The following is a 17,237-nucleotide window of genomic DNA, read 5'->3' as shown; positions in this document are numbered from 1 at the left end:
CTTCCTTTCTTTACAAGGGGTCATCTAAAATGGACTTAGGCACACGTGACAGAGGAATAAGTGTGACAGTCTGAGACATGACGAGCCCTCAGAAAATCTTAGCTGGCTCCAAATCTTTCCTCAAAACAGGAATTCTCTGCACCGACGCATCACTGCCACCTTTACCCAGATCCAGCTGTAGCCATCTGCTTTTGCATCTGTGTCCTATCTTATTGTGACGCACAGCACGAAGGGAAGCTGGCTCCCCCACTTCCCCTGCTTGTGATTGCCACCCAAACACATGACTTTCATTATCAGTCTTGCCTTGAAAGCCACTCACTCCAGCCTCTGCAGCCAACTTTGGATGCCCAGCAAGTTGGCCCATGGGCTGTTGCCTTCACGAGAACATAGTGTGGCTGTGTCCACCCAGCTCATCCATCTTCATTCAGAGGCTCTCTTGGGCCTGTCACTTGGAGCTGGATGTGTCTCGGACACCCAAGCTCTATGTCGGAGGACAGAGATGGCAAGGGCTCCTTCCAAATCTGGAGTCTGTATGACCGGAAGGTGGGGAGGTCTGGCGACTCAGCTCTTTGGTGTAGACTGAGGGACCAGCTACTACTCAAAGAGTGATTCCAAGGCCTGCTGCTCCTTGAGCCATGTGGATCCCACTTATTGAAACAGAGAATTCTCCAAATGACCTTAGGAATGGATGCCTTGGGAACGGGTGGAGAAGACAAAGGAAAGAATAATGACACAACTTGGGCCACCTTGATATGTTATTTCTGATTAAAGCAATTGATAAGAAAAGGGCAGGTCAGCCCTTAGGTCTCACATGATCAAGGCACCAAGTAAGAAAACCAAAGGTTGTTCACAGCTAGTTCACTCTGTACTAATTAGGACTAAGTTCAGTTGCAGGAGTTTACTTTAAACTTCCAGAGTTTAAACAGTCCTATGGGAGGTAATAACCCCCCGTCCTCTCCAAGCAAGCCCAACAGTCAGCAATTCGTGCATCTTCAGACTGCAGTGGGCTGCCGAACAGAATCCTAAACATGCATGGAATGAAGGTAAAGAATAAGATCTCAATAAATTTAAATGAAATCTTTTCCATTGTTTTAAATGGAAACAATTACACTATCCCGTAAATCCAGTCAAAATACAGAGTACCTCTGAACCCAATGTACAAACATAAAAGCTGTTGTCTGGTGGTTTAACTGACCCCACAAATTTACTTTCCTATTATTCATCAACTTAAAAAGTCACAGGAAACAAGAAAGAAAAAAGACTCTGATAATGAAACATCTGTGTATCAGGCAAGACTTGAGTGATATGACCAACTTAGTAACAAACATGCTAGAAGCCCAATACTCACCAGTATGTGATACACCCATGGAACAAACAAACACCTGTACCCTGTGAATTTAAAATTAAAAACAATAACAACAACAAAGCCCTCAACACATTCAGTTGTGTGCTGGGGCTTGCTGCAGTGGGTTTCCAAAGGCCAACTGTTAAATTTTCAGAAAGTTTACGAGCCAGGGTTGTTAAACACGGCCATTATTAAAAGTTAAATTGAATAAACTTAAAAATAAGTAAATTATATTAAGATAAAGGTAATAAATACTCAACACTCATAACTTCCTAATTATTTTACCATACTTTACTATCATCTATGCTCTTAAAGATATTTAGAGCTATTGGAAATACTAAACAACTGTGTGCTATTGTGCGTCTCTTCCTAACTCCACATGCAGTGATGTCTCATTGGTAGCTTGAAATCAGACATGATGAGAATATTTACACCAAGGAAATTTGCAAAATGCTACAGAAGTCATGCCCCCTCTTTCAAAGAGTTTGTTGTTAAGCATTAGCCGCACACCACTGCTCTAGAACATAAACCCCCAAAAGCTGTCACCTCTAGGGGTCATGCCATGTGCTCAACACAGAGATGGTCCCAGGACTCTATTAGGAAGAGGCAGGGAAGTCTCTCACTAGCTTAGAGGCTGAGTCAGGTTACTGAACCTCTCTTTCTTCATGTAAAGCCTGTAGAAGAGTATCTGGCATATAACAAGTACTAGTTACTAATAGTTCTAGCTTATACTTTTGAGGGGTGTTACAATGCAGTGGTTTAAACCCAAGTTTTAGGAGCCAGACTTGCGGGTTTAAATCCTATCTCTGCTATTGTCAACTATAAAGCCGTGAGCAAGTTCCTTAACTCTTCTATGCCTTGTCTTCAAAAAAGTAAAATGAGAATTAAAAACAGTAACTATCTCACATGCAATGACTCACAGTAACCAGCACATACTAAATGCTCAATGAGTGTTAGCTGCTTTCATCGCTATTACCTGAATATTATGGGTATTCTTCTTTTAAAATCATTTTCAAAGGGAGTTCAATTACTACATTCTTTAATACTAATTCCTGTATTATTACACCTCACTTTTCCCTAAACACACTATTATCTACTAGAGAGGACTGCAGAGAAATCTTGCTGCTTCCAAAATTCGAATTAACTCCTAGAGTAAAAATGGACCATGATAAAAGTGAATAAATAAACCATGGAAGAGATTTCAAAACAGGAATGACTAGAAGGTGGTTACTTTGAAGGAAATCCAGCTTATAATGAATATCTAAGTTCAAGGTTTGAGGCAGAAGGGATCTTTATAATCACATCTCAAATATAAAGACAAAACGAATAAAACAGAACACATTATCATGTGCGACTTCAAAGAAAACCAGTGTTAAAAGGGCATCAACAGTATATATTAATAGATGAACCTAGTGTAAATGAATAACCGTAAACAGAAAGTCACCTCTTAAAATAAAAATTTTACCCATAACAATTGCTACAAACTGCATCTCACATACAGTACAAATAAGCTTATGATAAAAACCACTGAAGTGTCAATGCTGTGTCTATACTTCCATATTTAAATCAGCTCCATTTCAAAAAAGGACTTAAGCCAGGCAAAGCCTTTGGATTAGAATTTTTGTGCTTTCCTTTGCTAATCACAATGTCCTCTGTGGCAAGTGTCCAAATGCAGAAGACTAAAAGCCCTTCGTTGCACCCAAGAAAGAAATCAATGGCCAAACAGTGCTCATGGGAGATATAAGCTCCCATGTTGAACATTCGCCACACCCTTTCCCTTCTTGATTCATCCCCAGTTTGCTCTCCAGCTATGCACAACATGGCCTCCCAGAGGAGGTGGTCAAGGCAACCCACACTCAGTGAGCTGACTTCCAGCATGGTCTCCGAAGCCCAGCTTCCCGGTTCCTTAGTGCCATCAGTGGGAGCAGAGCGTATCGCATGAGCAGCAGCTTCACACCTGAGCTGGATGATGATGGTGGTTTCCCACACATCAGTTCTGTGCATCCCAGCCTTCCCTCTTGTCTTGCCCTAGTTTCCAGCACCCCTTACCAAACATTCAGGCCATGTATGCTACCTACAGACCAGGAGAGCCTGCCAAAGGCACAAAGTCAACTGCAGGAATCAAGAAAAAGCTCCCATTTTCCTTGGGTACCCGATAGCTGAGAGGCTTGTCCTCTGTAGGACACATGTCCAAGGCCACCTTAGAGACCACTAGGGCCCCTCCATGCTGCCCTCTCAGGGGTCCTCAGCCAGGATACTATGGATCTAGGGGAGAGAGGAGGAGTCTCTTCTGGAGAGAGAAGCAAACTAAGATGACTAGTCTACAAGCATCAGACCAGGTTAGTTTGGAAATGACATGTAGAAGACCACCTGGACAGGCTAAATAAATCAAGGAATAGTAAAAAGAACTATTGAAAAAGAACAGGGAAGCTCTACATGCATCAATATGGAACAATCTCCACGAAACTTAAAAAAAATAAGTTTGATTGAGATATAATTTACATATATAACATTCACTAATTTTAGGTGTGCACTCTGATGAGTTTTAATACATTTGGCCATTCAACCACTATAATCATGATCTTAGAATATGTTCAGCACCCTAGAAAGTTGCCTCATCCCTCTTTGAAGTCAATCATCACTAGTCAATCATCACCAGCCCTTCCTCCAATCCCTGGCCGCTGAAAACCACCAATCTGCTTTCTCTTTAGTTGGTCTTTTCCAGAATGTCATGTAAATGGAATCATCCAGTAGGTAGCCTTTTGTGTCTGGCTTCATTCACTCAGTATAATGCTTTCAAAAGTCATTCATGTTATTGTGTGTATCATAATAACATGATATTGTTATTGTTGAGTTGTATTCCATCCGGGACAGCTGGATTTTGTGCAGATTTACCAAAATCTGTTCCTCCATTCTGCTTTTGAATACTTTAAAAGAAAAAGTAAGCTTTACCACATTGTGCACACAATATACTACTATTTGCATAAAATAAAAGGAGGTAAACACACAGATTTCTATATTTATTGACAAGCTTTTGAAAGACACGTAAGAAAATGGAACCGCGGTTGTCTTTGGGAGAAAAAGGGAATAGGTGAAAGACATCCTTCCTTTGACAACTTTTTTTTTTTTTTTTTGAGACGGAGTCTCGCTCTGTCGCCCAGGCTGGAGTGCAGTGGCCGGATCTCAGCTCACTGCAAGCTCTGCCTCCCAGGTTTATGCCATTCTCCTGCCTCAGCCTCCTGAGTAGCTGGGACTACAGGCGTCCGCCACCTCGCCCGGCTAGTTTTTTGTATTTTTTAGTAGAGACGGGGTTTCACCATGTTAGCCTTTTATAACCATTTAAAAATTTTAACTATACACACTACTGATTCAAAAAATAAACAAATTTTAAAAGTTTCAAAAAACCTCATATCTAAGGTTGGCATCCCTTTCTGCCAAACCCTGCAACATTTTTTTTCTTAGCTATTTCTTTGACTTCTCAAGATGACCCAGAGATTTAGCATGTTATTTTCCAGATAAAGAAGAAACTTTTGCTGTTTTTCTTTCACCTCTTTCTCGGAGTTCTTATTAACTCCAATTTAATCTCCCTTTCTTAACTATCTGTTTCTTAAACAAGAAAAAAAAAAAAAAGCCTTGATCATCTCTGAAAACCAGCATCCAACACTCTATAAACTCACAGCACGTAATATGATTGAAGCCATGGTCCCAAGGCATTTTGTTGGATATGAAAACGGAAAGAGGCCAAAACACCTGGGAAGATCACAGGGTGTGATCTCTCAGGAGACCTGGTGGCCAGGGTGATGTCCCACCCTTCGCCAGGCCTGGATGAGCATCTGCCCACAAAAGCAAGGAAGGAGCTGCAGTCACTTAGGTTTCAAAGTTCCTTGAAAAACCCTTCAGGAACATAAAAGAAAAATCTCATGAACATCTGCAGCTTCTCAGAAAAGCCGATGTGCATATTCCCTTGTCTCATGTAGACTGTTTTGTTTTTAATAATAATCCTGTTATTGGCCTTCTTGACAGTGTCTGACACATGGTTCTGTTCAAAAACAGTTCCCTGAACGCCTCTAGAGGGTGTCACTGATCCTCACAGTAGAGAATGACGTCACTGCCCCCCTACTCTGCCTGGGCTTCTCTGCCATCCCTGCATCAGACTCAGAACTGTTGCCATCGTTTCCCTGGTCCTGAAGAGCCTGCTTATTTGCCTGTCATGCATAGGCATTTGATCTCACAAAAGGCCTGTGCTCTCAAGGTATTGTGCAGGATTAGAGGATGTAGCACAGCTGTCATCCAGGTAAGAACACATAAACCAGAAAACGATGGAGTAACAACAGGACATCCGCATTTATTCTTTGGCATAGGCCACGTATCCCAAACTCTCTTCTCTATCATCTCAAGCCATCACTTCCCAGCAGTCGGTCCAGACAGAGGCGAGCAGGCCCCACTCCATATCAGAAGCCTTTGTGAGCCCACACTCTGGCTAACCCAATTAGTTACTCCAACAAGGTTCCACCTGACAAGTAGGAGTCAGGCAGCATGGAACAAGCTCCAAGAAGTCAGGAAGATGACAGTGGCAACCCCAGGGCCTAGGACAGTGGCTGCCGCTGAAGATGTTCAAAACCTGTGGACTGAGCTTTGAACAACAGCAAGCCTTCAGCAGGCAGGATGGGGCAAGGCACATCTGATCAAAGCGGAGCATGGCCAGGGTTTCCCAGACTGGGCCCACAAGGTGGATTTCTATGGCACATAGGCATGACTCCGCAAAATAACTCTCGTATTTGAAAAGTTGTTCCCGGTCAATTCCCCTGCAGTCCTGGTTGCATCGGGAAGGAAGTTCCAGTGTGGTGCCCATATGTCTTTAAGCCTTCCCTAGAACTTGATCATTTCCCATTCTAACACGTGAATGGAGTGGGCGCTTTATCAGCAACTTTGACAAACAATGAAATCCAGCTAGACTTCTAGGACACTGTTATGTCTTCAATATATATTTTTATAGTTACTTTCTGTTTTGGGGACATGTTGCATGGTTTTCCGCTTATAGAAAGGTGAAAGTTTCTGTTTTAAATTATTTTATTTGAGACCAAAAGTTGGCTGATTTAAAGAGAAAATATGAAAGAAAATACCACAGGAAGTATGAGTTTAAGACCAAAAAAAACATAAAAATCATGCAGGTAGTGCATGGTTCTACATGAATATGACACAAACCAGGTCTCTGACTTCTGTGAGCATAAGAACCAAGGCAAAGAAGAGTAAGCAGCAGGTTCCAGGAGGAAAGGGGCAGGTCATGACAAGAGCTGGGGCCCAGGGGATGTGGTGGCAGAAGATGGGTCTAGAAAGGTAAGCACAGGCAGGGCATGGGGAGCCTGGTGCTGAGGGGAGGTGCTGGGCTTTCACCTGTGACTGTGAGATCCACTAGAGGCCTCCAGCCTGACTGTCTAGTGGGAAGGGCCCCATCCCCAAAACTGGGCTGGTCTGGGGGAAGAGGGAAGATAAGCTGGGGTGTGTGAACTCTGAGGCAGAGAAGCCAAGGAAGCGGCTGGAGCTACCTCAGCTCTGCTGACCACAGTGAGGCCCTGAGAACGTACCTGCCCGCCCCCGCCAGGAGGATGTGCTGCCTTATCACAAAATCCTATACCCTCCGGAGGCGCCCCTCAAGACGGTGAATGGAACAAAGCCTAGTACAAGACAGCCTGGAAAACAGGTGTTAGCCCACGCGGTCTTCCATGATAAAGTCACTTATCACCTTATATGGAAAGAAAACTTCCAGGGAAAAGGAGAGAGGAAAAAAAAATTGGAATAGGCTTAAAGAAAAAAAGAAAAAAATACGTAAAGATAGCCTAAACAAAGCAGGCCCAGCCCCTCATGCCGGCCCCACTGTCTGCTAGCCATATGGTGTGTGATAAGCCAGAATGCTTTTATTTATCTTCTTTGATTTGTCCATAAAGCTGAGAGCTGGCTCCACTTCTACTTGCAGTAGAGACTGCATCCTGCTCTTGACCCCTGACCAACACCCCCCAGGCCCCAGTTCCTGCTCCAGGAGGCGGCCTGGCTGCCACTCCCATTCCCCCCATCCTTGCTTCCTGCCTCATCTTCCATAGCTGTGTTCCCACAGCCAGTAAGCCAGGGGCGGTGCCTGCTGCCTCCCCTGTGGACAGCTAGCCAGGCCATTAGCACTCATCCTATGGGTGCACTCTGCCATTTGCCCAGTCCTCTGCTACAGCCCAGACAGTAACTGGCAGAAGTAAACATTCTCACCGCTATGAAGAGTATGGCTATAAAGTATCAGCCACCTTGAGTGTTCCTTGGCAACAATGTTGCCTCTTGAACCATAAAGGCCTCAGAGATATGTGTCTATCTGGTGTATTTCTCCGCTCCCACCTCCTTGCATGAGAAAATGGCCAAGCAATCACTATATCCAAATAACTCTAGGTCCCAATTCACTAAAGCAGGCCTGCTCTTTTGCTTTCCCTAGAATGACCAAAATAATCACATCAAGGTCTGTGCTGGATCTGCACTCCAGAGCCCTGATCTCAGCCTCCAAACTTCTAACCATCATCTCAATCTCTCTTCTTGGCAGCCAGGTTTTGCTTGAGTGAAGAAATGCCACTGGTTGGGTAGAGGAAGATCAGCAGAGTTGAATCTGCCAACAGGATGCCAAGTTAAATTTAAATTTCAGATAAACAACAAAATGTTTTTAGTATAAGTATAACCCACGCAATATTTGGGACACACTCATACTAAAAAATTACTCATTGTTGATCTGAAATTCAGATTTAATTAGGAGTTCTATAGTTTTATTTGCTAAGTCTGGCAACCCTAGATATCAGAAAGTAGCAGGACCAACCCCTTGCACAGCCCTGATCCTCCCCAGTAACCCTCAGGGCCACCACAGAAACAGCCCTGTCTCTGGCCTGCACTTCACTATTGCCACTCCCTGAGAGCACTTTGCAAAGGCCTGCAGGCTCTATGTGGCATCTCATAGCCAGTACCTTTGGTAACTAGAACAAACGATAACTTCTCAGCCAAAGCAAGAAGTTGCAAAGAAACCTGAAGGAAAGCTTTTGTGAATAGACCTAGCAAGAAGCAGCCCGAGAGAAGATGTCCTGTCCACAACAGGTATAAAAACACCAAGAACAGGCATTCAAAGGCCTGACAGTGTTTGCATATGAGCCTGTACTGCGCAGCCTCACACCCCACCAAAGGCACCAACAAGCCAATGTAATCTAAGACTGAGGGGGTGGGGTTGTATGGCTTAACAGGCTCAGGAGCAGCTTTATAAATGGCCAGCATCCCAAGCTCCCAGGCAGCTGGTCTGGGCAGGCCCCTGCAGGAGTCCTGGCAGAAGACACAGCCCAGCCCCACTGAAAAGCATCTGAGAGGCATGGACTCACGGGCTCTAGGCCAGGCCAAGTGCCATGGGTGTGTGGGGCATTTCTCTATATACAGCCCTGAAGCAGCTAGAAGCAGCTGTTTTTCTTCTGCTCTGGCACTAACAGGAGGACACTTCATCTCTAATCTGCAGACTTTTCAACCTATCAGTCAGAAATCCAGTGGCTAATAAATAATGTTAGGTTGAGCTATATGAAATTTCCATTTTTGTAAGTCAAAAAGAATATTAGCAATTATATACAGCCCAACCAGATAATAATAATTGGGTTGCTTTCTATTTATCAGACACCATTCAAGGTCCTTTAAGTAAATTCATTGTGTAATGTTTAATCCTGAGGACCACCTTTCAAGGTAAGGATTACTGTGTCCATTTCAGAGATGCAGAAACTGAGACAGGGAGAGGTCACTACGTGCGTCCAGCTGGATACACACTGGATCTATGTGTCTCAAAAACCCACGCTCGTTCCACCCACCATGTGGCCTGGATTAAGTGCATTCTTCCACCTCCTCCACTCTCTGACCCTGCCCCTGGGTCAGTGTCTGGCCATTCCTGCAGCATCAGGCACTGCCAGGACTTCCACCCTGCCAGCGCCTGCTGCAAGGGCCACTCTGTAGCTAATCAAAGCCTGGCCTCCTGAATTAGCAGCAAAGTGTATTTAACAAACAATTTCAAGAGGAGAAAAACATTTGCAAGTTTATTTAGAGTGCGAGGGGAAAGGTTGCCAAAAAATGCATTCCTAAAATAAATAGAAAGTAGTCAAAGGGGAAAAATCTAGTCCAATCAGTTTTTACATGTCTTAACTGTGACCATGAGCTAATCTGTAGTAGACCACTGAGAAAGGCATCAGGTGCAGTGTGATCCAGCATCACTGCAGACCCAGAGGCATGTGCTTCCAAGGCTCTCCTCTGAAAAGACTACTGAGCCTTATAGAGGGGAGAGGATGAGAAACCTCTGAAAAGAACAAGTCAAAGTCAGGGACCATCACTGGTCTCCTAGACTACCACAACCCCCCTTAAAGGCTGAAATCAACACAGTAAGATAAACAAAAGGGCTGTCAGAGGCCAACTTTAAAAGAAAAGAAGAAATGGATACACTCCTCCCTGTGAAATAAAATTTTGGAAGAGCATACATAATACATAATAAAAGTAGTTTCTACCAGCTCCAAATGAACATCTGCAGAGATCAAAGTTTGAGGATAAAAAGGAGGAGAGGACTGACCTTCACATGGGCCACGTAGTGACGACACGTCTCCTCCATGTAAGTCAGCTGCAGCTTCTCTGTGACCTGACCCACCGTCTCTCCCAGAAGCACAAAGTAGACCCTGGGCAGCTGGCCCTTCTCCTTTTTGGCCACGTCAGCCGTCAGAACATAATTCAGGCCTGCCAATAAATGAGAGGTCAAAATGTCAGCAAGGACAGACACACTGTCATGAGGCCACCTCTTTTCCTCGTCACGGGATCACATGCACATCTCATACGATACCTAGACCCTTCCATGGCAGGAGACTGCAGCCCCAAGCCGAGACTTGCTCAGAGAGCAGCACACAGCCAGAGTGCTCAAAGAATCGAGAGAGAAGCAAGATGTCCTCTGCCTTTCTAATGACTCTCTGTGTGTCATACTTCACGACTCTCCCTGATTTAAACCTCATGCCATCATGAGGTATCAACTGAGCCAGCAATATGCACATCAACAATGAGATGTATCCAACACAGGTTAGTGTCCTGACAAGCAAAACATCATGACAAACGTACAGAACATTACCAGAAGCTGTGAAATTATCAAGGCTTTGTGTAACACTGACTTCTATAAAGCACATGGTTTATGCCCAACACAAGGGAACCACCTCGTCTGATAATTTTAACTCATCTCAACGAAGCTGAGTCATGCTCTATAACCAGTACATGGACTGGACCATGTGCCCGCCATCGTTTACTGAGCACTGACTATAGGCAAGGCACCGCTGTAGGTACAGGGGATACACCAATGAACAACGCAGGCACAAACTCCTGTCTTCAGGTAGTTTACATGCACAGGAACCCAGATGAAGGCTGGAGTTGCCTTCATTCCCAGGTAGCCGAGTATGGTGATCAAACATTTTGTAGTGCCTATCCTTTCAACAAAACTATGACCACGGTAGGGCCTGTACTGAGGTCCTCTCCTGCAAAGAATAACTCACCCACTATACCTGAATGTGTAATGCCAGATGGCAGAACTTCTGTAACACAGTCTTGAATTTAAAAAAAAAAAAAAAAAAAACAAAAAAGAAAAGATGATCACAGTATCAAATGCATGCTAGATAAACCTGAAAGGATCTACCTCTGTTATTTCAGAGTCAATAAGTAAATAGATAGGTATGTATTTCATTATAGAAATACGACTTTAGTGTCAATACACCTATTTTACTGCTTTTCTGTGCCAGACGTCATCCCCTCCATAACCCTTTTTATTTTTTAACTGTTTTGGGGATTCAAGGAAATATGTTATTTTTAAAGTAAGAGAACAGGAATCTCTGTACCCGGAATGACCAGGTGAGATGGCTGAGCAACAGAAGGCGGATGACCCAGCCCCGCCCTGTCTCCACACACCTCTCTCTTAGAAGCTGGGGGCTTTGCATCAGTAACAAGCAGCCCCGAGCCCACTGGCATTTAAGTAAGTGAAGTCAGGCATTAGGGAAGACTCTGGCTTTTAATGACATCAAAGGGATCAGCCACCAGGGGAGGTATGAACAGAGAGAGAGGAAGGTGACCTGAACGGCATTCTGCACCTGCCGCAGGGCATATTTTTGATGCTTCTAATGGCCTCCCTGGGCCTCTGCCATCTCAGGGATCTTGCCATGCCGAGCTGGCAAATTCCTAGTCAGCAGAGCCGTCTGCCCCAACTTGTTTAACGCCAGCAAACAGCTGACTTACAAGGCAAGGCTGTGTCACCAGAAGGGACCTGAGACCTGGATACTCTCAGGAGGTGCCATTATTAAGAAGAAAATAATGCATATAGGAAAGTGCTCCCACACAGAAAACACTGGTGCCTGTGCAAGTGTCACACACCAACCTCAACAGGGACAACAGCAAGAAAAGTGATAGATTCAGACTGGTAAAGCTTTGAGGCAATCCTGGAGACCACTAAGCTCAAAAACCTTCATTTTTTAAGATGAGGGAACTGAGGCTCCAAAAGGGAACAAGACTTGCTCCAGGCCAGAGAACCACCCACCAAAGAGCTGAATCCAGAACTCCCTTAATCTCTGGTACCAGGCTATTCTTGCCACATTTGTTCTTCGTGCATGTTGTACATTACTTGACCAAAACCTCCCATTTTTTTTGAATGCATGGATAGCAGGTCCAAACAAGTGTAGAGATCTGGCCAATTTACTTTCTACTGATCACAACTTCCCTGAACAACTGCCCAGAAGTAAGAAAGGTTAAATTTAAATGAAGAGAATTTCCAAGTTTGTTTAAGCAAGGTCATGGCTGGAGATGCACATTGCTGGAAGACAAGCCAGAGGCCACAGTTGAGTGAAGCAATATGGTGGAGGCAGCTGCTGAGCAGACTCTCCTCGGGGTCCCCTGACCAGCCTCCTTTCCAGGTGAAAGAACCACAGCTGCCTTCCCTCAGGAAGGGAGACAATGGAGAGAACAGCGAGACTGGACTATCTTGCCAGAGATGAACTAGCTGAGCTCAGAGAAAACCTGGGTGGAAAGGAACACAGGAAGATGGAACGGATGGTATTGCTCCCCCACCCATATCCTCTTGGCTTTTACCATTTCTCTGTTGTCCGGCCCAAATTGCAACAGCAAGTGACTGCCTCTCTTCTCCTGAGGGCTTTCTCTAGTGGCTCTGTCCACGTGCATGGCAAGCCAGGAGTGCCAGGGAACTCCAGTCCCCAGAGCAGCCCTCCATAATGCAGGGCCCCAGCTCCCTTGCCCCTTGATGGGGGGTAACTCTGGGGCATGGTCTACACTGACTCCCAGGGTTCTCCAGCAGGATTGAGCTCCAGCTGCCCACAGTGGTAACCTGCTCAGTAATACACCCTCTATTTGTCTGCTCTGATGGTTAATTTTATGTGTCAACTTGGCTGGGCCACAGTATCCAGCAATCTAGATGGTCAAGCAGCAATCTAGATGTTACTGAGAAGGTATTTTTTTAGATTAGATTAACATTTAAATCAGTAGACTTTGAATAAAGTAGATTACCCTCCAAAATGTGGGCAAGCCTTATCCAATCAGGTGAAGACTTTAAAAGACTAAGGTTCCCAAAAAAATAAACTGCTTTTAGACTGCTTTCAGACCTGAGCTGCAACATCAACTCTTCCCTGAGTCTCCAGCCTACTGGCCTGCCCTGAAAAATTCAGACTTCCCAGACCTCATAATCTCATAACCCGATTCCTGAAAATCAACCAACTAATCCATTTCTTTCTCTCTCCATTCTGTTTCTCTGGAGAAGCCTGAGGTCTGTAGCTGCCTTCCTTTCCTGTCTCACTGTCCCATTTCCTTACTGGTACTTCTTGGGATCATTTGTGCATCAACCACATGCACTCGGATCCTTGACCCAGGCTCTGTTTTGGGGAGAACCCATATTAACACAGGGTAAGTCAGGAAAAGCGAATAAATTCAACCTGCAATGTGTGCCAAGCACTGTGCTAGGCAATTTACAAACACCAACTTTACTCCTCCAAAGTTTCATCTCACTGCGGAAGTACTGATCCGGAAGTACTGATCTCTTGCAACTCAAGGGAGAGAGAAACAACTCACAGTTCACAGAAACCGAGCTGAGGACAAAGCAACTGCTGCTCCACTCAAGCAGGGTGTGTGCATGCCAGCACATTAACCTTTCAGATTTCTCTAAAATGTTAAAACATACAGTCACAGACACAACGAATTATCCAATTCACCAAGTGCAATCATTCTGGAAGCATTTCATCTCTAGAACTGCCTACTTAGTACTTTTCCTTGATTTAAATTTTGACATTTTAAATTACCCCAAAGGAAGTTAGTTCTATAACAGACTCCTCTAGAAGAAAGCAAGAGTCACAATGAGAAACCCTGCCTGAGGAGGCAAGAAGAAATGCCGACCACTCATTCCAAAGCCCTGAGGGCAACAGGTAGTTTTACCAGCACCCACTGGTAAAGGGTCTGGTGGAAAGCGAAGCAGAGGACATGTCCAGGAAGCAGCCGATCAGCTGCCTGGGCTCCGCGGTCAGGGCCCTGGGAAGGTGGATGCATCAGGCTGTCTGAGTTGCCCACAGCCGGCCCTGATGCAAGCCAGCCTGGCCAGCCCCCGTCTGTCCCTGGAAGGGTGCTGGTTCTGATTAGGGCCTGCTCCAACAGCACATTTCACATCTTTAGGTTTTTCCTTCTGGCAGCTTGTGTCCCTGCCATGTCGAATGATGTCATGGTGATGGAAAAGCTGATCAGCCCCGAGTAATACTTTCAGCCACCTCCCTGCCCTGCCCCCAGCTGCTTCCCGAGGGGGCCCCCTGCACGGGCCTGGGCCAGGAGGGAGCCAGCTGTCTCTCATCAACTCTGGCTCTGGTCTCTCCCAGCAAGTTTTGATTAATTCCCGCTCTCCATCAGAACAAGATTTCAGCTGTGAAATTCTAACAAATTTTCCTTCCCGAGTTACTCTGAGCTTCCCTTAGAGTTTCCCATGAGAGGGGGAAACTTTACTAGCTTTCCTAAATTCTGTCCTGCAAAAGAATGAGGTAGTAATTATTAGACTAGGCTACCCATTCCTCACCTCAAATGGATTTACCTTATTATCCCATTTCGATGCTACTCAAGAGACCAGAAGGAGCTCAGAGAATGCTGTGTGCAAACATTCTCCCAAGCAAAAATGCACCCCTAAAGACAGAGGAAGGCTTTGGAAACAAGTCACCTGGTTTCAATCCTATTTCTATTAGTGTGGATGACCTTGGTGCCATCTCTCAGGACCTGGGCTCAGTTGTGTGTCTGGAGGCAGGGCAGGTATTCCACTTGCTCACAGCTTTTTCAGGCTGAGAACCATGGAAACACGGGAGCACTGGGTCAGAGTGCAAAATGCAATCACTCAGAGAGCGTCCCTTCCTGGTTTTCTTTTCACACTCTGGTGAGAGCCCAGAACTGCCAGCTTGATTCCCAGCCTCCAGAGATTGACAAGTTAAGTTTAGGCTTCAGCCTGGCCAGTGAGTAGGTACAAGCACCGCCCATGGGTAAGGGGCAGGGTCCCCTTGGGCAAAGCATTTACCACCTTCACCTGTGCTAGCTAGGAGGCTCCAAGAGGCCACAGGCTGTTTCCATGCCAAGAATGAAGAGATTAATAATACTATTAGGGACAGGCAGAACTCCTATTTTAAAGTACTTTATGAAATATGTTGTAAACCTATTCCTGGAGGAGCCCACAGTCAGAGGGAGAAGTCTGTGTCTGGGTCCCAGTGCTAAGCACAGTGCCTGCCACACAAGGGGCCCGGAACTCATCTAGAAGAGTGAGCAAGGGAGCAGCTGGTGGTTTTTGTCCGGTCTGCCTGCCCCCCTCCCACTAGGATGCCAGCTCCATGAGGGCAAGGACTTTGCCTGTCCTGTTCACTGCTCTGTGCCCCAAGCTAAGTAGGGTGTCTGGCACTCTGTAGGACCTTGATTATTATTATTTTATTGAATGACCCAACAGGGATTCAGCAACTCGGTGTAACTGGATGCTCACTGTGCTGGTTTATGAGGCTGTTGTCCTCAGCTCCAACCTACCCTTCCCTACTCTGCACTGTGACACTGGGACTGGAACCCTGCAAACCTCATTTGTTTTGCCAGAGGCTCTCTGTGAGGCTCAGCTAATATGAAGCATCGGAGGGAGCCTGCAAGGCTGGAGGAGGGCAAAGGGACTCGCTCCTTCCTTCCTGCTTCCTATTCCTAGCAGCTTATCCCAGCAACAGTTTCTCATGGCAGCTGGTCCTAACAGCAGTTAATTCTAGTTTTCAGACTTCCCCCCATTCTCCCAGAGCCAGCCTCACTGCACCCCCTCAGAGAGATCAGCAGCACCAACCCCTCCTCAGAGGGTCAGGTCCTAGCTCCACAGGGCCCCTCCTCTGAGCTCACAGGTTCTGATAACCCCAAGGAAGTGTTTAACCCCAAGTATAACCTTGAGCAGTGTTCTCAAATGGAACCCATCTGGAGGCTTGTAAAAACACAGATGCTGCGTCCCACCTTCAGAGTTTCTGGTCAGAATTTGCATGTCTAACGAGATCCCAGGTGATGCTGATGCAGCTGGTCTGGGACCACACTTTGAGATACACTGGTGCAGACCTGGAGGCGGCAGCTGCTTCCTGTAGTTACTCCCAGGTCCTCCATGACCTGTTTAACCCATTCCCAGTGCTAAATGTCTTCTGTTAAAATAACTGGTATGGTTTCTGTTTTCCTGACTGGACTCTGCCTGTTTCAGAGGCCAAGGCAGATTCACCTCCTACAGAGAAAGTCTGTATTTCCTACAGTATTTCCAGAGGCCACAGCAGCTTGTGTCCCGCTAATGAGCTGGTCCTGAATACTCCCATGACCAAGTAGGCACTGTGGTCTCCCATTTCTAAAGCAGGAAATGAAGAGGCAGTTGGTGTGCCTTCTCTGTACATGGGCTTGAATGCTGCCAGTTAGAGAAGAAGAAACTAAAGGCACAAGACTAACATTAACTGCTTATGGCTCTCAAAACCATCCTCAGAGGGCAGATCATGTGGCTGAAGATGGCAGCAGATAAATACCACAGAAGATACCACTTCTGACAGTGGTACCTGGCCCACCACAGGTATCTGTGTATTGCTCTGCCCAAATGCAGCCATCCTGCTAACAAACTTGGCCCAGGATATGCAGCCATTGAGAGGTGCCTGGAAGGCCTGCCCAGGGCTGGCACTCATTCACCAGGCATTCCATGGACAAAGTCATCATCCACATGGTTCCTCTGCAGCTGCCAGCACAGAGAGGAGGAAGGCTGGTAACCTGGTGTCCCAGTCGTAGGTTCCTGATGCGGAGGCCTGGAGATGACACAGAGTTGGCCAGCACCCTCTGCTGAACCTGGAGGGGGGTGGAGGGTATCTGTGTCCTCGAAGTGCCCATCCTTCTGCCATCTGAAGACTGACCTTCCCAACTGTGCAGAGCCAAGAGGCCGCCTTCCTTGCTGAACTCTAGGACACCTCACCCAGAGCTGGATCCCCACAGCTACCTGACCTTTCACCTCCACCTCATTTCCTATCACATTTCCATAAGGCCTGCCCATTTTTCCCTCCCCAAACTCTCCATTTCGCTGGCAGCATATTTTTTGGCAGATTTCTGCATTTCTCTTTCTACTGCAAAGATTGAGATATGAATGCCAGAGAAAGTGACAGAAACATGTTGGGGATGAGTAATTTTCTGCATTGCCTTGTTATATTGAGATACCAAAAGTCTCCAGCTACCATCCCCTTTAAGTCTGATTGTCGGGGAAACACACCCTTAGAGTGTAAAGGAATGTTTGACTTTATCTATGAACGCATATGGCAGATGGAGGATAGGGAAG

General features: G+C 45.8%; 1 protein-coding gene across 2 annotated transcripts in view; it reads right to left on the bottom strand.

Annotated features, from left to right (window-relative positions):
* ITGA9 (integrin subunit alpha 9) overlaps positions 1–17,237 on the bottom strand; it is a 388,944-nt gene that overhangs the window by 280,804 nt on the left and 90,903 nt on the right. For both annotated transcript variants that reach the window (XM_050780278.1, XM_050780279.1), the window contains one exon: positions 9,954–10,114. In XM_050780278.1, the coding sequence (XP_050636235.1) occupies positions 9,954–10,114 (161 nt within the window). The remainder of the gene's footprint in view (positions 1–9,953; positions 10,115–17,237) is intronic.

The sequence above is a fragment of the Macaca thibetana genome, chromosome 2 (genome assembly GCF_024542745.1).
Source record: "Macaca thibetana thibetana isolate TM-01 chromosome 2, ASM2454274v1, whole genome shotgun sequence".
Classification (NCBI taxonomy): domain Eukaryota; kingdom Metazoa; phylum Chordata; class Mammalia; order Primates; family Cercopithecidae; genus Macaca; species Macaca thibetana.
The sequence above is the reverse complement of the archived record's forward strand: the minus strand, read 5'-3'. Positions and strand labels throughout refer to the sequence as shown.